Here is a 22,599-nt window from a genome sequence, read left to right as displayed (position 1 = left end):
TTTGGTGGTGGAGGAGCCCCGAATGCCTATCAGGGCAAGGCTTTGTAGTAAGCAGCCAGCAGGGAGTATGTGTGCAAGCATCTAATTGGAAGCTGCTGTGGCCTTTAACATAATTGGCTGGTGCTGGGAGTCAGATCATAAACTTAACTTCTGCTCCCTCTGCATTGGTGTTCGTTCGGTAGAAGGTGGGCTTGTAACCTGGGGGCGCAGGTTTGTTGGGGGAATAACCTGGAGACACTGATCTTGTTGGGGATTAGCTTAGAGAGTGGAGCTAGGCTCAGATTCTGTTGGGGGGCAACTTGGAAACTAATGCTATACCAGCCTGTTAGTCTACCTGAGTTCAAACTTAGGTCACTTAGGTCAGGTTCTCTAAAATGGAGTCTGAGTTTAAAAGCTTTGGCATCTCAACATCAGCAGTAGGAAATCCTCCAAGGGGACAAGGGGCTGACTTTGTTCCCTTCCACCTAGAAGTTTCCACCTGTGTTGCTTACATGGCCAGACTGTTCTGCACCGTTTCTGCTACTCTCAGAATCCGGATTTGTTCCCACTAATCCTGGGTCCCCACTGCAGCCTCACCACACAGCACAGCACAGTCTTGGGCATCTGTTCACCGTGTGCATCTGCAGGCTCTCCTGAGGTCTCTGCTCTCCTCCTCTGTACAATGGGAACAGTGATGTTCTCCTAGGTGGATGATGGCCCCCTGTAGCTGGCAGCAGGTGTCCGACTCAACAAATGGTGGCCATAATAGTTATTATCTTTCCCTCAAAGCAAAATGCTTCATGTCTCTCTGGCCTTGGCTCTGTGGAATTGAGAGCTGTTTGTTGTCAGCAAACAAAGCGCAGCCTGGGAGGAGGCAGGGTGAGAGGACGGGGAGCGAGGGAGGGCGCTGCCTGGAGAACTTGACGCTGGCCTCCATTGCTCCAAGTGCTGTAGCTTCAGCTGGGTGCACTCGGCCAGAATGCAGCACCGGTTCACGTGAGGGGCAGACACAGATAGCGTAGGCTCCAGAGAACCTGCAGATACGATTTCAGACACTGTGTGTGTGTGTGTTTGCTTTAGGGAAGGACACCGGCCCCCATTTCGGGGGAATGGAAATGGCTCAAATGTGCTGAGCATGTCTGAGGGAACTCTACCGTTGATGGTCGTTTGTACCAGGGCTGCACCAGCTAGGGTGGATGCTGAGGAGCTAGCTGAAGCCAGGTACCCTCCAGGACCTCTGAGGGAGGTACATTTTCTCTGCTGGCTTGGTCTCATCTCCTGTGCCAGGTCCCCTAGGGAGCATGGAACTAGAGCTGCCAGCCCTTCAGGTAGACCCTGCAGGGGCTCAGTGGGCTTCAAAGTGAAGTTCCCAAGAGGGAGATCTTCTAGCCCTGGGAGTATGAAAATCACCCCCTCAGCCCCCTCCCCAGCCCCTCCCTGGGGGAGAATACCAGTGATTATCACCTGGGCAGCTGTGATTCCTTGCAGGAGACCCTACAAGTGGGGCCTGTTGATTCTGGATGCTCCCTCACTGGAGGGAGTAGGGAGGGCCATTGGAGCCTCACCTGAGATTCTATCCATGCCCTCTTGTGCTTCCTAGCCAGCTGTATGTGGTTTGGTCCTAAATGTCCACGAGGGATCTGGGGAGGCTCCAGTGGGTACAGAGAGCCGAAGGATAACTGAAGGCGAGACTCCATCTCTGTAGTTATGCACAAATGCTTTGGGATCACCTCTGCTTGGGTAAGTAAGCCCAATAAACTCATGGGTTCCCCATGTTGGATTTTGGGGGAATCATACTTTGTCTTTGGTGCTCTGTGAGGAGTGGGTAGCCAGAGAAAGAGTTCTGTTGACAGTCTCTAACCCAGGGACTGTGTGGAGAGCTCCCAGTTTGAACAGTCTGTTGGGCAAATCAGGGGCAGCCGAGGGTAGAGACCATGTCTGTTTTTGTGCCCTACTGAGCCCCAACCTCTGACTGCCCCTGGTCCCAGCAGCTGCCTGGCAAGTGGCTGATGGCCAGACCAGGGCGGTGAGCCTCACTGTTCCAAAGCTCCAAAGGGCAGAGTAGGGACATATTTTGTGCTACATCACTATGCATTGTACTCAAACGGCATCTGAATGACTGAGGCTGGTATCATGCTTGAATCTTGCTGGGACTAACATGTTGGTAGGAACTCACAGGGTCTCTTATGCTTTAAGTGCCCACAGATGTCCTGTGAAGGAAATCTCCCCATTTTATAGATGAGAAAACTGAGGCACAGCACAGAGGTCAACTATGAACTCAGGTGCTACGTAGTGGAGCTGAGATTGGAAACTAGGTGTCCCAAGTCCATGAGCGTTCTACCTGCTTTCTCTTTCCAAGACCACCAGGTTGCTTGCTGTCTGAGGTGCTTCTGTGCTTCTGGATTTTGACGGACATTGTAGATCACTCTCCACTCATCACCATGAAAAGTTCAGTGCCAAATGGTAAGTTAGTCGCTTGGGACCCTGAACGCATTCTGCAAAGACATGCTTTATTGGTTCTATAGCAGTTTAGAGGACTCTGGGTTCAGGAGCAGGCCCTGACCTTATAGAAGGGTTTGGATTCCATCTCAACTGTCTGCAGGGAGCACATTTGTAGTTTGCTTTAGGAGCCACAGGGAGTAGGGTGCTGGGGAACCCAGGCCTGGGTTCTGGGGGGGCATGTGTGCTGCCATGGGGTTGGGAAGGCTTTGGTCATTATAGGCATGGGAAGAAACCCTATATCTTAGGGTGGGGCTGGAGGGACAGGCAACTACAGGCTGTGGTTTAATTGCAGGATGGATTCTGTTCCTATAAGCCCATCCTAAGATGAAGTATCCTAAGGTGAAACTTTTTCTTACAAGTGTATGTTGTTTTTATTTTTAGTTTGCACGCACGTGTAGGTAGGTATGTGTAATATGAACACTGGTGCTGTAGGAGGCTGAGCCCTCCTGGAGCTGAAGTTAAAGTTACAGGTGGCTGTGAGCCTCTTGATGTATGTACTGGGAACTGAACTCAGGTCCTCTGGCAATGGTGTCTTAGCTGCTAACCCTCTTGTATGTTGAACAGATCTACCTTCCCTTCTTCATCTCCGCGTGCGCGCTTGCTCTCTCTCTCTCTTTAAACTTTATTAAATGTATGAGTGCTCTGCTCCATATAAATCTGCCTGAATGAAGAGGGCATCAGATCCCCCTATACATGGTTGCAAGTCTCCCCGTGGTTGCTGGGAATTGAACTCATGACCTCTGGAAGAGTAGCCTGTGCTCTTAACCACTGAGCCATCTCACCAGCACTCATTTTTCCCTTTCTTTCCCTTCCTTTTCCATTAGTCTCTTCTGTTCCCTTGGGCCAGTGGTTCTCAACCTTCCTAATTCTGCGACCCTTTAATATAATTCCTCATGTTGAGGTGATCTCTAACTATAAAATTATTTTTGTGGCTACTTTATAACTGTAATTTTGCTACTGACATAAATTGTAATGTGAATATCTGATATGCGATCCCTTAGCTGTCATATCTTAGGCAACCCCTGTGAAAGGGTCATTTGATCCTTTAAAGGGGTTGCAACCCACAGGTTGAGAACTACTGGCTTAGACAATCCTACTTCTTGTATTACCATGTACACACATGGGTTTTGTGTGACTTTATAAAAATCTAAGAACCACAATGAGAGAATATATATGGCGTCTGTGGTGGTTTGTGTATGCTTGGCCCAGGAAGGGGCACTATTAGAAGGTGTGGCCTTGTGGCCTTGGAGGAGGTGTGTCACTGTGGGTGTGTGGCTTTAAGACCCTCCTCCTAGCTGCCTGAGGAGTCAATCTACTCCTAGCAGCCTTCAGATAAAGACCTCAGCTCTTCCTGCACCATGTCTGCCTGGATGCTGCCATGCTCCCACCTAGGTGGTAATGGACTGAACATCTGAACCTGTAAGGCAGCCCCAATTAAATGTCCTTATAAGAGTTGCCTTGGTCAAAAAAAATTAAAAAATTAAAAATAAATAAAACAAAAAACAAAAAAACAAAACAAAACAAAAAAGCCAGGTAGTAGTAGCTCACACCTTTAATCCCAGCACTTGGGAGGCAGAGGCAGGTGGATTTCTGAGTTCGAGGCCAGCCTGGTCTACAGAGTGAGTTCCAGGACAGCCAGGGCTACACAGAGAAACCCTGTCTGGGGGGTTGGGGGTGGGGAGAGTTGCTTTGGTCATGGTGTCTGTTTACAGCAGTAAAACCCTAAGACAGCGGCTGTCTCTGTGAGACTGGCATAATTTGTATAACGGTCTCTGTGAATATAGGCTGCTTTTGCACCTGTGCTCAGTCCTGAATTGAGGGCACTAAGTCTAGGAGGTCTGCAGGGGAGGCTGCAGCACCTCTGCTATAGTCTGAGAGCGCCTCACTGCTGCCAGCCACTCTCCCTGGGTTTGTTAGGTATTCCGCGTCAAAGACTCTAGGGCCAGCAAGATGGCTGAGTGGGTGAAGCCCTTGCGGTGCCAGCAGTGGCTTGAGTTTGATCTTCTATACTTATAAAAGTAGACTACACAGAGTCGTCTTCTGACCTCCTCGTGTGCTGAGGCGTATGCACCACCCCGTCATATTTACTCAAAGATGCCAGGGTTTCAGGTGTCCCGTGACGCTTGCTGAATAAATGATGATCCCTGTCCGTCCCAGGGCCCGAGGTAACCTTGGGGACTTTTGGCTCCTTTGTGTGCACTAGTTTAATTTTGGATTTTCCATTTTACACGTGCATGTCATACTTTAGCACACATGGACAACCCCTCCACACTCTGGCGTGTTTCATACTCCTGCCTTCATGTTCCAATCCAATCCATCACGTGGCTCCGTGATGACCCTAGGGATTCTTCACCTCTCTCCTGTGTCCCCCGCATCCTCTTTTCTGGTTTTCTCTGTCTGGTTGGAGTGTATCCTGCAGTCGCTGAGAGTGTGTAAAAGGTGAAAAAATGAAACCACGCATGCCTGAAAATCCCTTCGTTCTCCCCTCACGCTTGGCAGACGTTGGCTAGATATGTCTAGATCAGAAACTGCTTCCTCTCAAGCATTCACAACATGGCTTCTTTGTGTCTGGCTTCAAATTTTTAAATATTATTTCACATTTTCATATTTTATATATATATATATATACACACACACACACACACACATATATATATATATATATACACATAATACACTTGGATAATATTGCCGCATTATTCTCTCCCATCTCCTTCCCCTTCCCTACATCTTGTGTGTGTGTGTGTGTGGGGGCATGTGTGTGTGCATGCGTGTGTCTGTCTGTCCCCTGTTCCTGAAGATTACAACTGGGTTCCTGGTTCCAGGCTGCCAGCGTGCCTTCCTGTTTTCGTAGACCGAAATCTCTGGAGACCATCTTTCCTTCCTTCCATCAAGTTAGCTTCTGTTGGTATTTTTGGTCCCAGCAGTAAGAGAAAAGTTACTCATGCCATGCTGAGGGTTAAAGCCAGGGCCTCAGGTGTGGTAGGCGTCCTGTCACCAAGCTACAGCCTCACTACCCAGGTGACTTCTAAAATTTATTTTTTAACAGATACATAAAAACATAAGAATTAATATGTACTCGTGGTGTTCCATATGATATTTCAACATCAGTTATGCTGTGCAAATGTTTAAATCAGGTTAAATATGGTTTAAATATGGTTAAATCAGGTTAAATATGTCTACTTTTCGCCCTTTACCAATTTTTTAAAAAAATGGTAAATATTTTTAAAAAATTATTATTTTTTTTAAATTTAGGTGGATGTAGTGGCTCACACCTTTAATCCCAGCACTTAGGAGGCAGAGGTAGTTGGATCTCTGTGAGTTTGAGGTCAGCCTGAACTACAGAGAAAGTTCTAGGACAGCCAGAGTTACATAGTGAAACCCTGCCACAAAAAAAAGGTTTTTGTTTTGTTTTTTTTTTTTTACTTTAAGTTTTTTGGTTTTTGTTTTACTTTATACATACGGGTGTTTTATATCTTATCTGTGCACTACGCATATGCAGTGTCTACAGAAGCCAGGAGAGGACATTGGATCTCCTGGAACTGGAGTTACAGATTTTATGAGTCACGATGGGACTGCTGGGAACTGAACCCAGGTCCTCAACAAGTACAGCCAGTGCTTTTAAACAGTGGAGTCATCTCTCCAGCCTTCATTTTCAGCTGGGGGAGTTCGTGCGTGTGCGTGAGTGTGCGTGAGTGTGTGTGTGTGTGTGTGTGTGAGAGAGAGAGAGAGAGAATGTGCATGCATGCAAACGTAGGCGCTGTAGGGTTGCATCTCCTGGAGCTGGAGTTGCAGGCGGTTGTGAGCCACCTGACATGGTGGTGGGACTCAAACTTGATCTTCTAGAAGAGCAGGAGCGGCTGAGCCATTGCTTCAGCCCCCTCACCATCTCCCAGTGATGAGAGTATTCCTCTAGCCTTTTGAACTGTGGGGCTCCTCTGCAGTCTCCCTGCTGTGCAGAGGCAGCCAAGGCTCCCTCTTGTAGTTCACCATTTTCTGTGGCCAGCTAGGAAACGCTCCAAGTCCTCGAGTCATTTTCTCTCTTCTCTGGTTTTTCTTTTTTGAGTTACTTTTATTTACGTGCGTATGCCTCACTGCATGAGGATGTTCACAGTGGCCAGAGAGGGCGTCGGGCGTCGAGCATCGATCCCCAGGAGCTGAAGGTTATGAGCTGCTTCCCAAGAGTGCTGGGAACCGAACTCAGGTCCTTTGTAAAAGCTACAAGGGCTCTGAATTTCAGAGCCATCCATCCAGCCCCTAATACTCAGGGTCCTCTCAACAATTCTGCCCTTTTTTTTGGGGGGGTGGGGTTTGAAAGTTCCCTTAGCTGGAAGTTGGGCCTTCTCTATTGCTGGAGTTTTCTGTTAGCCCCTTTATCCCTACCATGTGGCCCAGTCTGTTCTCATACTTGCTATGTAGCTAAGGATGGGCCTGAACATCTCCTCCTGCCTCTACTTCCCAAGAGGTGGGGTCATAGGTGTGTACTACCATGCCTAGTTTGACCCAGTGCTAGGGATTTCTACCAGCTGGGCTCTATCCCATCATTTGGCCTGGGATTTGGTAAGCAGGCTAGGCTAGCAGGCACTAGCAAGCCTTAGGGGGGTGCCTGTCTCTGACTCACTGCGCTGGGGTTATAATGCTACTGTGCTCAGCTATTTCACATGGGTTCTGGAGATCAAACTGGGGTCCGGTCCCCCTTCTTGTGGCATGGTAGTGACCAAATCCTCTTCCCAGATCCTCCACTATGATATTTTTAATGTTGAAGAACATTAACTTTTCTAAACATATCCTTATTGCCACGAATCTTCCACTTTTGGTAGCACGAGGGATAAACGCACATGAGCGCCTGCCTCCGGGCTCCTTCTGCTTTTTCTTGTTTCTTACAGTACTATCTTCAGAGGATCTAAGTTTTTCCTCCTATGAACTGGCACTATCTAGGGTTTTGTTTGGTTTGGTTAGCCAGGCTCTGGGAGCCTTTACCTGTTCCTAACATGTGAAAACCAAGGCTGGCTGGCTGCTCCCTGCACGTGGATATGGCCTACAGACTGGGTTCTTCCCACTAGGGAATAGTAGAGACTCGCTGTCTGTTGACTCCTTAGTATCAGGATCCATATTGGATGGCTATAGAAACTCAAGTGTCTTGCTTTGGGAGAGGGAGGGTGACAAGTAGGCCTGGCTGTCAAGGCTGTTTTCTGGCCATTGTAGGTTTCAGCAAGGGACCTTACCCAGCCTCTGACTGTGTTTCATCCTCTAAACTATATTTCTAGCTCAACTCTGGCTAGCAGTTGAACCTGTTACCAGGGTCAGGAAGGACAGTGACCAGGGCATGTGGGTCAGGAGTCCATGGGGCAAGTATGGGGAAGAGCATGAAGGGAAGGAGGCCGGGGCTCATTCTCCATTCCTTTTTGCAGTGTTGGGGGTTGAATGCCTCCTACATGCTAGGTAAGCACTTTATCACTGAGCTACAACCACAGGCCCTGTGGCCAATTCTTAAAAACAAAATAAACCCAGTACTTCTGAGACCCTTAGTGAACTTCCAGATCCCTCCAAGTTCTGAGTTTTCCAGGGAAGATGCAGATGAGTGGGCAGGTTTGTGATCAGTTCTTCCCAAGTGAATCTTGGGAGTTAGGGCTGCTGACAGTGAACGCATCTTCCTGTCCCGTCTTTTTAGTTTTCCAAATAGCTCTCATCCCTTCATATCTGTGTTGCATGGGACAGAAGAAACGACTCTTGCGCCCAGTCTATCACATGTAGCCAGAAGTAGGTTTATTTAGGACCCATTTTGGTTAGTTTTTCTGTATAGATGGGCTTGATTTAGTGTTAGGGTTGGGAGGTGCACCGAGACACTGATCTGGCTGGTTTCTCTTGCTCGGGCTTTAGAAGGGTCTCAGTGAATTGGCGCTACCTATTTCAGTCCATCCACCGCTATTCCAACACAGGTCGGAGTGTGGGGATTGTGGTCTTTGGAAGAGAGAGACTGACTCCGTGTGAAAATTCTCGTGTTTATTATGTTAGTGCTGATGGGTTACATGTCACAGGGAATGTTTATAATGTTAGTGCTGACGGGTTACGTGTCACAGGGACATGGTAAGTTTGTCTTCTGCCAGCAGCAACAGGCAAAAGGTTAACGGTGGTGGGCTTGGAGAGAAAGCCCTCCAAGGACAAAGGGACTGGTCGGGAGGGATGGAACTGGACTCAGGGAAGGAAGGGCATAGGACACCTCCCCACCCCTACCCCAGGGAGGGGTTTCCCAGAGGCATCTGTATTTTTCTGTATTTTGAGTATTTTTTCAGATTTCTCTGGTTTTTTAGAATTTGAAACTCCCAGGCTGGGCCAGCAAGCATGAGGCAGGGTGGGAGCCTTGTTTTCCACTGAAGAACAAAAAGCGCTTTAATGTCTTAGAGGAAGCTGTGTTTCAGGGTGGAACAAAAATCCAGAGGCCAATAGGGGGCTTCGGGGAAACCTCAAAGCTGGATTTAACTCAGCTCCTGGACGAGCCTCAGGGCAAATAGGACCCTGTTCTGGCCTCCAACAGTTGAAGGAAGAGGGAAAGGGGCAGGGGCGGTGCTCCAGGCTAACACTGGGGGTGGGGGTTGGGGTAGGTTGCTCAGCTCTACAGGATCACACTGAGGGCTAGGTTTCTCATCATTAGTAGAAAGCCCTGCGTGGTCCCACCCAAACTTCAGTGCATATAGGAAGGCCTTCTCAGCCCAACCCAAGACCCAAGCAAATAGAGATGTGACTGGGATGGGAGAAGAGCAATAAATAAAGGTGGGGTGCTGAGTGAGATAGTCGGTAAGGCACGACAGGGTGGGGGCAAGCATGCTCAGTCCCCAAACACTGGCTTGTTAAGTTGCACGTCAAGGTATCAAGGAGCTTGGGAAGCCTCAAGAACCTTCAGAGAGGGGCTCTGCGAGGCTGGCCCCATTGTCCCTCTCTGAATCTTCCTCTGGAGGAGTCTGCCTCAGCCTGGAGATATCAGCTGGCCACTTCAGTAGCGGGGAGTTGCCCATGTGTGCCTTTTGCCTTTGGGAGAGAAAGAGAAAGACCACTGAGTAGTGAGTAAGTAGAGGTGGCTTCTTCCCCAGTGGTGACAGCCCAGCTTTGGGATGAAATAGATGTGACAAGGCAGGGCCTTCTTGCACCCATGACTGAGCACTAGGGAGGGTCGAGGGCTGGCCCGGGGCAGAGAGAGCCTGCATACCAGCCAGCACTGTTCCACTGTGCTGTGTGCTCTCAAGCTTGTTCTCTGCACCCGTGGGCTTCAGTCTGTCTGTCCAAACACAGGTGTCTTCAACACAGTGAACTCAGTATGCCAGGAGGAGCCTTGGACCCAGGAAGAAACACTCCCTTGTCCATTCTCTGGGGCATATAACCCCACTATTGTTACTGGACAGGGCAAAGGGCTCCTGCCAGCCTGTGAGGGACACTTCTGTGAGAGCGGACTGCAGCAACTTCATGGCCAATGTCTGACTATTTTTGCCCTTTATCACCGCATAGGTTTAGTGCTGGTGTGCCAGATGCACACAGCTCAGTGTCAGGGCTGAAACTGGAATGCAACCTGGGTTTGTAGAGAGGGTCCACTCCCCAGGCCTGACTACTGTTGTCTCCTTCCCATTGGCTAATGGGGTAGACACAGACCGCTTGAGGGGTGTATCAGATGCTGTTTCATGTACGTGTCTATGGGCCTCTGGCCAGGGTGGCCCAGACTAGCTGGGACAGGTCTTTAAAGGAGTCTGTGCCTTTTCTGGTTTGCGAATGACAAACACCTTGTGATGCTCCCATGCTGGGCCTGTGAGCACCAGCCAAGGGACACCTGTCCCACGGGAACACCAAAGCTCCCAGAAAGCCACCCTTGGGGGTGGTAGACTCCACACATCCCCAAATCTCCCTCTCAGGATTCAGGCTGGCATCGGCTTGCTCGGCCATGGAGCAGGAGTCTGGAGAAGGAGGACAGACCCAACTGGGCCCAGTGAGAACTGCCTGCGACTGTTAGGAGTCAGGGAAGACAGACGAGTGATCCAGGAGTGGAGATGGTACTGTTCTGAGTCCCTCTGGTCAAAGCAGGTCGAGATGGGTCTGGCTGACCTTTGCTCCCTACTGCCTGGCACAAAGCTCAGTAAATATGAAGAATTGAAAATGTCACCAGCCACTAGGGGAGGGAGGACGGGATGAAGCTGCTGCTGGACAAACAGAACCAAGGCGGTACTCACCGGGTACCCTGGGCTCAGGCCGGGCTGGGGTACCTCCCTGTGGCTCTGTAGCACCTGTCCCAGCCTCACTGCCCAGGCTGCTCTGACTGCCCGAGAGATGGCTGGGTGGACGGGCAGGCCCCAGCCTGGGTGACTCCATGCTGCCACCTGCAAGGGGACCATTCATGAATGTGGATGGAGATGCATTGAGCTCAGTCCAGCAAAAAGCTGGCCAAATCGTCTCTGGAATTGTGGGTGGTAAATGTGGACTGTCTGCCTAGCGGCCCCCACCCACACACCTGTCTGTTGTAGTCAGCCCTCTGCTCTCTGCTGATTGACCCAAAACACACTAGAGCAACAGAATGGGTTCTTCCCCTAACTAATTACTGATAAGAAAATTGGCAATCAATAGCTTTTCCTGCCTTCACAGAGTGAGGGGTGGGGAGAAGGAATGGTTGTGTCTGGTAATGTGGAGAACATGGTAATAAGATGCCACCTTTAACTACTGACTCTTAAATTCTATATATATGTGTGTATGTGTGGTTTGATCCCTAGTCCCACGTGGTGGACAGAGAGAACTGACTCCTTTAAGTTGTTTGCACATGCACTGGTGGCCTCCAAACAGAAGTACTAACTGGAGGGAGGGAGGAGATCACAAGGCATATATGTGTGAGGGTGGCACCATCAAACCTACACTTTATTCAAGATGGTTCTACCCAGCTGAGAGTTGATATGGTGGGAGGGGACTGAAGCCATCATGGAGGAGGCGGCGGAAGCACCTTGTCCTGAAACCGAGGTCTTGGGGATGCCAATGCCAAGTCTAGGAGTAGTTTTCAGCACTTGGGAAACTATGAAGGAGGATTCTGAAGGTGCATCAGGGCTCTGTGGGAAAGAGCACCACAATCAACTAGTAATGTCTGCAGTGGCACAGGATGGAGAGATGGTATGGTGTGCATGCCAGGCATTTGGCACTTCTGTAAAATCAGCCTCCGTGGAACTTCCTTCGAAGGTCCTAGTTCTGACCCAGGGGGACATGAAGGAAGCGGGTGCTTTTCTCAGAAGACCATTCTTGTGCTTAGAGAGAGGAAAAGCCTTCCATTTCCCCTCTCTCAGCTTCTACCTCACTGCCCAGGTTAACCTGCTGGCCCTGTCTTATCCCTCGCATACAGAGGGGCCTGGTCTCTCTGGTTCTGCTGAGCCACCGGACTCACTCCTTTCTAGGGACACTTTACAGATACCAGTGGAGAAGCTGCCACCAAAGAAACCAAAACACCACTCAGCACCTCAGGCTCTGGAAACAAACAGCCAATTTCTCCTCACGCTTACCTGAGTCCCCTCTAGGCTTGTCACCTTTTGTGCCCTTGACCCCAGAGGGCAAGGGTTTGTCCTCCAGGCTGGAGGAGCTGAGATCTGAGTCACTGTCACTGTCACTGGAAACCACTGGAACAGACAGACAGAGCAGAGGAAGTTATGATTATTTTTTTGTGCTTAGACAGTGGGGCAGGACAGGCCTCCCTCTTGCCACCACCAAGTGGCCAAGAATTTCAGTTAGCCCTTTTGTCTGGGGCATGAGAAACAATGGAAGGGCCAGAGGCTCCTTCCCACCAGTTAAGGAGGATGGACTCCACACATGGCCAGCACCATTAGTGAAGGCTCGCTCCTTAACCAGCCATCTTCACGCATCGTGGCCTCCTTGTAGGCTGGATCCCTTTTCCTTGGTTGGAATGGATGACCACCTTTGGCACAGGGACTCTGAGGTCTCTGCCTGGCCGCACTGAACACACGGCCCATGGCTTCATGGAGAAGAAACTGAATTCACAAAAGCTTCAGATTGGTAGGAAATAGTCCTCCTCTGTCTCACAGGCAGGAGAGCGGGGCGTGGACCCATGGCAGTCAGTGATGATGGACTCCTAACACTGGAAGACTAGCTGAGGTTCCTAACCACTTAACTCTCCTTCATCAGGAGCCCTGGTAGGGAGCCAACTTGCATCCTCTTCAGCCATGCACAGTGGGGTGTCATGAACCACAAGGAGTGAGGGCTTGAGGGCTCGGAGGAAGCTCTCAGTGAACACTCTCATTTCTGCACTCAACACCATATTTGGCTGGTTCATCGACCGTGGGCGTCATAATACAGGATATATTCATCCTTCAAACGTTCTATTTTAATTTTAAGCAGGGACGTACATCCGTGTGCCAACCTTCTGAGGCAGCCCCGGGTGCTTCTCTGAAAAGGGCCCATTTGGCCCAACCTGTATCATGGCCTGTGATCCTGGCTCACGTTCTCATCAGTGGAGACTAAAGTCCCTGGGAAATAGAACAGAGAGCAGAATCTTACTAGGTTTTTGGTTTTTGGGTTTTTTTTTCATATCTTCCTTCTGCTTTTTGCAGTTGGCCTGCCCACGCCTAATTCAATAGATTAAAAAAAAAAAAGGCAAGTTGCTCCTTCAAGACTTTTATGAAATCTTGGTTTTAATGAAACAGCTCTGGCGTCTTTTTTAACTCTCTTGATTAATTTACATAGCATGTAACTAAGTTATAATAAAGATAATAAGTAGATGTGGGGTCAAAGGTAACCTGACTGACTTCGATCACAGAGCAGGAGGTTCAGAGCCCCGGCTCTCGGCTCTCCTTTCAAATGCAAAGTGTGGTTTTGAGGGAGGTGGTGGGTGAGGTCTTCACAGAGTGCTTTACCAGGCTCTCAGCAAGAGCATTTTTCTCCTCTGACTAAGGAGCCAGAGGTCCCATCTGTGGGAAGGTGAGAACAGAACACACACACACACACACACACATACACACATGCTATCAAGGCTGGGGTTAGGGTCCTGAGCGCCAAGCACTTTCTGCAGCAGTGTTCTGTCAACTGAGATTGCTGCGGCACCACCAGAGGAAGTGCTGATCACTTAGGAAAACTGACTGTAGGTAAAGGTAGGAGAAATGGGTTTTCCACCTGGTACCCTAGATCCAGAACCTTCTAGAGAATCTTTGTGTCTTAGCTTATGCCACCTTTTGGCTGAGGGACTCAGGTCACAAAAAACAAGGAGTCAAAGTTGGAGCTGGCAAAACACCTCAACCTTAAGAGTCTTAGCTCTGGGCTCTTCAAAGCCAAGTAGCCCGCACATAGTAAGTGCTTAATGAGCTCTGATAATGATATAGTGTTGGCCTTGATTTGGTCTTCATGCCCTGTTACTTTTACTACCCAAGTGGATTTTTTTCTTTTCTTTTTTTTTTTTTTGAGATGGGGGGCCTTGAATTGCCAAGGATGGTTGAATTTTTAATCCACCTGCCCCTACCACTTGCATGCTGGGAATTTGAGTATGCCTAGATTTCTGTTTGAAGATTTATTTTTTGTGTGTGTGTGTGTGTGTGTGTGTATGCACATGAATGCAGGTGCCCGTGAAGGTCAGAGGCATTAGACACCCCCCCTCCCCCAGAGCTGGAGTTATGGGATGTCGTGAGCCACCCAAGGTGGTCTTGGGTCCTCTACCAGAGCTCTATGCAGGCTTAACACAAAGCCATCTCTCCAGCCCACAACCATGCCGAGTTTCATGATGCTGGGGCTCATATCCAGGTCTCTGTGCATGCCGGGCAAGCACCCACCAGTTGGGTAACCTCACTAGCCTCCTTCAATAGAAGCTGAACCTGTTACCTCCTCACCATGAGTACTAGATGCCCCTCCTCTCTCCAAGACCGTCCCTTATCCCACCAGGATGACGGTGGCAGTCTCCTCCTGTGGGTGCTTCTGTCAGCTTTCCCCATGAACCATCAGGGTGTTCCAGCTGACATAGAAAGGCTCCCATCAGCGAGAGGGCCACACCCACACCCCTGTCCACCAAGAGAAGGCTTGTGTGGACTTCCTGTTTCTGAGTGATGAATGTGTCTGTCCCTGGCTTGTCCTCCTCTGCTTCAGCCTCTTACCCTTTTCTGTTCTTGGTCCTCCTCTCATATGCCACTGGCAAGACTCCCGATTTGGCCGTTGATGACACAGAACCAAGAAGAAGAGGGATGGGGCTGGGTTCGTGTGCCCTTCCCAGTTCATGAGAATTGTAGGTAAGAACCTGACTTGCTTTTTTGTAGTTCCTTTTCCAGGTCTAGACTGAACGTGAATCCTCAGAGATCAGACCCTATGGGCATCACTGCTACAAACACTTATGTCATTTTTTTTTTTTGACTCATTGCTGGGCTGACTAAACACTAACCCCATGGGTCCTCAGACACAGGAGGTGGGGGTGGGTGGGCAGGAAGTGGGGCTGCTTGTTAAGACACCTGGAGCAAGTAGCTTTCCATGCCCCCCCCCCCACTGGGGCAATACAGGAACACAGGATGGCAGCTAGCTAACGCTAATAGGGGTAGGACAGTCCCTGTGAGGAGTTGGTGACTAACCTCCACCTTGGTCTCTCCATCTCTCGGCAGAGGCGTTCACGATGATCTATCATTGCTTCCTGACCTGGAATATTCCATCTTCCTTGTGGCTGATCTGGGGACTTGGCACAGGGCTCTAAGATGCTCAGTGACACCTGCATCCGTTAGAGCCAGTGAACAAATGCCCAGGGGCAGGGACAGTGGGGTCCGATGTCCCAGGAGTTGGTTACAGTGTAACCCCTTGCATTCTGTCATCTATTGTACATGGTCTAAGAGGGGGCCTGGGAGCAGGCTTAAATTGCTAGGCAGGGTCTACAGAGAGGGCACAGCCCTGGAGTGAGGGTCGGGTGCCATATCACTTGGATGTCAAGGATGGCTGTGCTGTACAAGGGTTAAAAGAAATCACAGAAATTCTGGAAAGCTTCCTCCAGCTACCGTCATTTGACTTGTTCCCTGTGACAGAGCCCAAAGGTTCAGCCATGGAAAAGGGGGAACAGCCTCTGGTGACAATCTCACAATGGGATCACAAAACAGGGACCAGCTGAGAAGTACTCATTTCTTTCAGACATACTGTCCCTTGCCTGGCCTCTTTGTATCCAGAGTTTTAAGCTGGGCCAGGCTTGGGTATTGTGCGTATATATGTGTGAGTGTGCATGTGTGTATGCGCTTACATATGTGATGTGCATACATAGAAGCCTGAGGTTGGTGTTGAGTGTATTCCTCTATCACTACATCTTTTTTGAGACTCAGGAACTAATCAGTTGAGCAAGGCTATCAGACCAGTAAACCCTGGACCTCTCTGTCTCCCCCATCCCAGTGCTAGGTTTACAGGTGTGCACCACTGTGTCAACTTTTCACATGGCTGCCGGGGAGAGACCTCCGTCCTCAAGCCTGTACCGCAAACACACTGCTGTCAGAACCATCTGCCCAGCCTCATGCCTGGGGGAATTTAAGCTGGGACTCGGCCATAGCCATCAGGTCTATGTGCTGAAGACTCAAATTCCATTTCCAATCTGCTCTTGTAAAGCAAAAGAAGGCAGTGTTGGCTAGCAGGTGGCCACTTACAGTCACTGGGGCAAAGACAGAGAGGAGGCTGCATGTCATGTGGGCCTTGAAAATATGTCACCAAGTCGCAGTGGTCACGGAAGCAGCCTTTTCTCTTTCCTGTCTCTGTAAACCCCAAACCTGGGGTAGAGTGCCACTGATGTTGCTTTCCCTCTGCACGGTGACCAGGACTAGAAATCTTCCAGGGTCGAGAGGCATGTCTGGAGGTAGCATCTGCCACAGGTCAGGGAGTGAGCGCTCGTTTTCTGCCTCTGCTTTGGCTTTTAGACAGAGGTAGGAAAACCCTGGGAGACCCTGGTCTGAAAGCCTGAAGGAGAAAAGTATTCTTACCCAGTCTCATAGGGCCCCACCATGAGGCAGGAGGGGGAGCCTTCACAGCTGGCTACCCGACTTCCTGGTCCACTGGTTGGAGGGCCTGATGTCCCTGAGATTTTCCCATCATGCTGGGCCCTCAACCTCAGCAGTGGCTGGGGAGCTTAGAGCTAGCCCGGCCGTTTCTCTGGGGATGGGCAGGTTTTTTTCCCCTCTCTAGTTCATTCTTGGAGGATGGATTTGCAATTTGACTGTCACCATGGAAACTCTTGAGCTTTGGTACATGAGGCGGGTTGGGGGTGGGGTGGGGTGGGAACTCTTCCTTTTTGGAAAATCTCCCTTGATGCCTCACAGGACACATGTGGCAGCTGCCGACCCAGCTGCAATGGACTAGATGCATCCCTCAGGGGACAGGGATGGCGGACTAGAACCTGTCTCCAGGCTCTGCTTAGCCATTGCCTTTTCTCCATGATCCTAGGCACCTCTTCAAGATTCATGGCAAAACCCAAGAGGCTGACCCAGCAGCTGCCTGTGTAGACGTAGTGTGAGGTCAGCTCAGTAGTGGACAGGCTGCTGCTGTCCCTGACTATTGAAAAAACCAGGAAACTATCCTCCCGTCCCGAGCCATGCCACATCCACCTGCCCAGTGCAAAGATGGCGGCAGGCTGCGAGCTTGGGAGACCCTGGGGAATAGTGGCTGCTCTGCTCCAAGGAGCCCAAAGTCTCCGGAAGCTCTGGGAGTTAGGGAAGTACGGAGATATTTCTAACATCCTGCCAAGAAGCAGCAGATGGTGGGAAATTTTGCATACTAAAAACAACAAAAAATATTTTTAACGTAAAGGAAAGACAGTTAGGCCTTGGGGAGGGCAATGAACCTTCCTGGGCCATCAGACTGGCACAGCACAGATGCAGTTGGCCCTGCCATCACGGCTTAGCTCTCATACTCGAGAATAGGTGTATGCTATGGGGTGTGTGTGTCCCTGTCCCTGTCTGGGTGGCAGCAGGTGGGAGTCATGGCATGGTGATGAGGTGCCCTTAACTTGGGTTTGTGTCATTTTCCAGCTGTGCCCCCTTAGGCTGTTTTCTTTCCCTGTCTATGCTCAGTGGGTGAAGGATGGATCCCTCTCTAGTGGCTATGAGCATTCAACAAAGCCCAGGGACATACATCATGGGCTCACGTCCTCTAGCATGGTGCATGTTTCTATGCTCTGGGCCCAACCCACCTCACAGGGGAGGCTGGCTGTTCTGAGGGAGTGCGGATGCTCCAGCCATGTTTCACAGGGTAAGGAGAGAGCAGGATCCCCCTCAGAGCATGGCTAGAGGCTGGGCTGGCATTCAAACCCATGCCCATCTTTGGCTGCAAGCCTTGTTTTCCCACCTTGCCCAGAGTATACTGGCATCCATGCCCCTGTCTCACCCAAAGACTCCAAACTCTCAGGAAAACTCTCCAGGCAGCTGACTCATCCCTCTCATGGGCCCTGCGTCAGGGAGGCTGTTTCACGGATGCCCACTGCCTTGGCTTGAACCCTGATTCTGCTTGGATGCACCTGGGCAAATACCATACCCTAGGCCTCAATTTGTCTCATCTGTGAAATGGACAGGAAGGAGGGGAGCGAGACAGAAACACGCCCAGCAAGATGAGATCCAACAGAGAAAAAGACTAAACACTACACAAGCTGATAAGAGTTTTAAAACTCAGAGTTCAATGCAGTGCCCAGGAGTCTCTTCAATGTGTTTCTTCTGCCCAGAGTCCTCTGCCCCAGGAACAGAGGGAACTCACCCGGCCACCTCCACTTCCTGTTTTTCCTGCTTTGACCTTACCCTGCCTGGAGCAACCCAGGGGAAGGCCACCTTGTGACCCAAATCCATCTCCCTTCCCTGAGCCTGCCTGGCCCTAGATAAAGCCACTTGATAACTGTGTTCTGAGCTGTGCAGGGCAGTAGGGTCTGCAAGAGATAAGGTAGGTAGTTCACCAGGCCAGCAGGACAGGTGACGGCAGAGCACCTCTCATCTCTTTTCCCGGAAGGACACTCAGATAACCTCAGCCTGGGCAGGGACTGGGGTGGAGGATGGGAAGTTCCCATGGAATGGGATGAATGGCCCCTGAGGGAAGCAAGCTGCTCTTAGGGGTGGGGGAGGGGAGCAGTGGCCTCTTCCTCTGGTTTGTCCCCAGGGTTCCATCCAGGAAAGAGGATGGCCCAAGGCTAGGGGAACCTGTCCTCCCAGGAATGGGCCCACTGGCATCCAGAAGAGGCTCAGTGTCTGCCTGTCCTTCCCTGGGACCAGGTGACAGGCAGGAGTCATGGTACGCTTCCAACCTGTCCTAGTGTGCAGCCAGGGACAGAGAGCCATAGGAGCTTGGTGTGTTCCTTCCCTGACACCCTTCAAGGCTGCCCCTAGAGGCTCTGAGAATGACCCTGGGCAGCAGAGAGGCACAGCACTGACTGATAGGTCAGATCTGAGGCTAGGAGGGGTCCCAGTGCTGGCTTATTCATGAGCATCGATTTTAATTTTCTCTCTCCTTTGGGCTCACAGACAGATAGGAGGCACCAGCTAATGAAGACAAATCCACAGATCAATAGAGATGTGGTTGCTGGTGTGAAAACCCTCTGGTCCTCCGACCTCAAATGAGGAGCTCTGGATAGGAGGAGGAGGGTGGATGTTAAGAACTGCTCCCCCAGAGAGAACAGGATATACAGAATGGGGTAGAGTAGGACAGTGGGGGAGAGATCAGAGAGGGCTTCCTGGAAGAGGAGGGACTTACAAATAAACACCATTTAAGCAGGTACAAAAGTAGGCCTGGGGTATGCCAGGCATTCCGAAAAGTCTAGGGAAAGCTGAAGCTAAGCAATGATCCTCCTTTGGAGGATCAGGACACTCTGGATGAATGTCCTGTGGGGGAAAGGGGATGAACTGGTTTGGGTATGTTCTATATTGTTAGGCTGCACATGGTGGCTCTGGCTTCTGGCAGACCCAAAAGAGGGAGCCTATCTGTCCTGCACTCCTTGGCTGGCAGGTGGCATGAGTCTTTGTTTCTTCCGGACTTGAACTTGTGCCTGTTTCACTGGTAGGATGGCTCAGTGGATTAAAGGTGCTTGCCACTAACCTGCCGGTCTGAGTTAGAAGAAGAGAACCCACTCCTGCAAGTTGTCCTCTGACCGCCGCCTGAACCCACCCCCTGAAATAAATATAATAAGGATCAAGAAATCTGGATCTTGGGATGTGACTCAATCTACTTGAAATCCTCCTGCCTTGGTTCCTAAGAGCTGGGATCGCAGGCGTGCACGTCTGTGTGCCTGAGGCTTGTCCTTTTGTCTTTCTTCTGGTCTCCCATGTGTTGGGCATCCCCCTAGGCCACAGTTTCTGTCTCCTTCCCTCCCAGTTTCTCTGTCATAGTTTTCCACCTAGAGGAGCCTCAGATCCAGGTGTCTGTGTTCAGAGACTGGCAAGAGGATGGGCTACCTGCCTGCCTGGCTCTGATAGGCCCTCATCCCTGTCATGCCCTTGGGAAGACTGAGGAATCAAGCTGGAACCTTCTGCAATGTCAACCTTGCCCTGGCATGGACAGACAGTCCAAAAGGAGAGCTGTGTAAGGTGGAGCCGGCACTCTGACCCCCAGCGCTTTCCTGGAACCAGGAGGAGTGGGAGGTCCAGTTCTGCCCACTTCACTCCTATTCCCAAAGGCCATTCAGTCCAGAGTGTGTGGGATGAAGTTGTAGGTTTGGCCAGCAAGGCAGGTGTGCAGCTGCAGAGGATTATGCTGTGCTCTGTGCAGCGAGCTCAGCCCAGCTGGCCCCAGGGGCAGCTCTGAGCCCCCTTGGCTGCACTTGAGCCAGACACAGCTTCCAGGAGGGCAAGGCACCTCAAGACCTCACCTTGCATATGGGATTGACTAATCCCCTGAGGCTGTCATTGGGTTTGGGCAAATTAGAGATGACAGCCATGCCCCTAACCTTCCTAGTGTGGCTAATGAGGGCCTTCTGCTCTGGGAAATCAATTTCTAAGCCAGCACAGACAGGCAGGGGCTTCTGTGGGAAGGGGAAGGTGTGGAGTGGGACTCTCCCCTGTTTAAGGCTCCTGCTTTGAGACTGCTGCTTAGCATAACCCAGGGCATAAAGGCAGGATGAGGCCACATGCGTGGGCTTTCCTTTTAATGCAGGACCACAGCTGTATCTCTGAGAGCTACAGGAGGCAGAGTTTCTGGAACACTGCAGGCATTTCTTGTCCCCTCTCTGTTAAGACTACTACACACACTATTTGGGCTCTGTACCCTGTGACCCCTTTTGTAAATGGGCAAGTGCAGCACTCTGTTGGGTAATCAGCTCATGAGTCCCACACAGACCCCACCGCACATTGTAAACCCTGACTCTGCAGCAGCTACCACTGGGAACTAAGGAGGGGTGCAAGACCCCTCTGTCCCTCCTACATGCACAGGACAAAGGCTAACGATCCTTTGCTGGGCCTGGTGAAAGGTAGCCACAGTGGACTGGAGAACCATAGCGCGCGTGCGCACACACACACACACAGCCTCTTTCCTAGCCTCTGACACCCAAGTTCTCTCACAGCCCAGACAAACCGACTTTCTTGCACTTATTTTCTTTACCCAGGTGGTGGCCCTGCACTGTGAAGACCAGGGTCAAAGACATGAAGGTGCTTGTGGGACCAATGGGGACTTCTCAGGTGGCTCACGCTGACTCTTGGTCCTCTCTCTAATTATCCTTCTTGGGCTGGGTGCCTTTGTGTATGCTTGGTGGCTTCTACTATCTTTACATTAAAAAAAAAAAAGCCCTAGTTACCTTCCACAGCATCTTAAGATCGTAAAGCCCCTGCGAGGAGTAGAATTAGCAAAGATGGGACGTGGCAAGACGAACAGAAGACGATGTTGTAATGGGACTGCAGGACAGAGTGTTCTGAGCACTTAGCACAGTGTGAGATGGAGCTGGGCAATCTGATTAGGCTTTGGGGGCAGTATGGGGGTGGGTGGGGAGTGTGTGTGTATGTGTACCCATGGTAGGGGAGAAAGGGAGGGGAGAGGGAGAGGGGCTGGTCTTTGCTGTGTAGCTGGCCTCCCTGAACTATTTGCACATTGCTCTGCTACCTGTTCAAAATTCCTCTGTTGGGGCTCCTTCCTTTGGAGGGGTCCTTGAACTCCAAGATAGGATGACTGGGAGAAAAAGGACACTCACTGTTCCAGCCCCTCCCCCGTCACCCTCATGGGATGGGAACACACTATTCCACAACAAGGCTTTCATTCCTCTGAGCCCCAAAGGCCCCAAGAGCTGTGTCTTCAGGCCAGCTGGGGGAGCCTGGCCTGGAAAGCCAGGGAGGTGGCTATGTGGTCTCCTCTGTGCTCACAGCAGGCACAGGGCCACCAATAGGCAAGGGCCCTGCCTTCCACCACAGCAAGCTAGGTGGTCTACATGAGGAGCCCCAGGAAGTCTGCTCATTTTTCTTGCAACAAGTAGCCTCTCCATAGCCATTCTTCTGTGTTTTCTCTTTTCAGAGAGATGTGGACCAGAAGAACTTTCCTTTGTGGTGTGTGGATAGAAGCTTAGGTCTGGTGCATGCAAGGTAAGCAGCTGACCACTGTGTTGTGCCCAGATCGTCCTCCTTAGTAATTACATACAGCAACACTGAAAGACTGTGAGAGACAACAGGGAAGGCTGGGGACTGTGGCAAACCAGAGAACACTCCATCAGTGAAACGGGAAGCCACTGCTATCTGAGAGGGCGGTATTGGCAGACCTTCTGATTTTTAAGAGAGAAGCAAGAACTCCATTTTCTTTTCAGAGTGAGGGTTCTTTGCAGTTAAAAAAAAAAAAGTGACAGTGAATTTTAAGCAGCCAGCCAGATCGGGTCACCTGCTTCACCAGATTGTGACCTATCAATAGGCAGAGTCTCAGCCCCCAAGGACAGGTGGCATCCTCCCTCCTGACATGGACACCCGTCTGCTCTGCCTTGCCTTCTTTCAGTTGCTATAGCCAGCCGGGACCCCAGCACCCAACACATCCTCCTGGGTTCTCTGAATGCTGTGGGGGACTCAGGTACCAGGACCAGCTGATGTGACAAAAAACGGACAATTCAGAGTCCAAGGAGGAAGTGTGTGTGTGTGTGTGTGTGCCCTAAGCTTCCAAAACGCTAATTTCTCAGGCACAGAGAATGGAAGAAGGAGGCATAGCAACAGCTGGCTC

General features: G+C 50.6%; 1 protein-coding gene and 1 long non-coding RNA gene across 5 annotated transcripts in view; one reads left to right on the top strand and one right to left on the bottom strand.

Moving 5' to 3' along the window:
• Positions 1-476: 476 nt before the first annotated feature.
• On the top strand, positions 477-22,482 carry LOC147001458 (uncharacterized). Its single transcript, XR_015045023.1, has 7 exons — positions 477-637; positions 1,060-1,225; positions 1,580-1,719; positions 2,339-2,442; positions 14,631-14,720; positions 21,913-21,980; positions 22,381-22,482. It is a non-coding gene; the product is annotated as an uncharacterized LOC147001458 (long non-coding RNA).
• Positions 8,470-22,599, bottom strand: part of Rph3al (rabphilin 3A like (without C2 domains)) — a 136,412-nt gene continuing 122,282 nt past the window's right edge. For all 4 annotated transcript variants that reach the window (XM_029484108.2, XM_021176264.2, XM_029484107.2 and 1 more), the window contains 3 exons: positions 12,000-12,113; positions 10,695-10,841; positions 8,470-9,507 (listed from right to left, as the gene is read on the bottom strand). In XM_029484108.2, the coding sequence (XP_029339968.1) occupies positions 9,473-9,507; positions 10,695-10,841; positions 12,000-12,113 (296 nt within the window). In that variant the 3' untranslated portion in view covers positions 8,470-9,472. The remainder of the gene's footprint in view (positions 9,508-10,694; positions 10,842-11,999; positions 12,114-22,599) is intronic.

The sequence above is a fragment of the Mus caroli genome, unplaced genomic scaffold (assembly GCF_978045245.1).
Source record: "Mus caroli unplaced genomic scaffold, Mus_caroli_1 scaffold_13, whole genome shotgun sequence".
NCBI classification, from domain to species: domain Eukaryota; kingdom Metazoa; phylum Chordata; class Mammalia; order Rodentia; family Muridae; genus Mus; species Mus caroli.
Note: the sequence above shows the minus strand (reverse complement) of the source record. Positions and strands in the feature narration are given on the sequence as shown.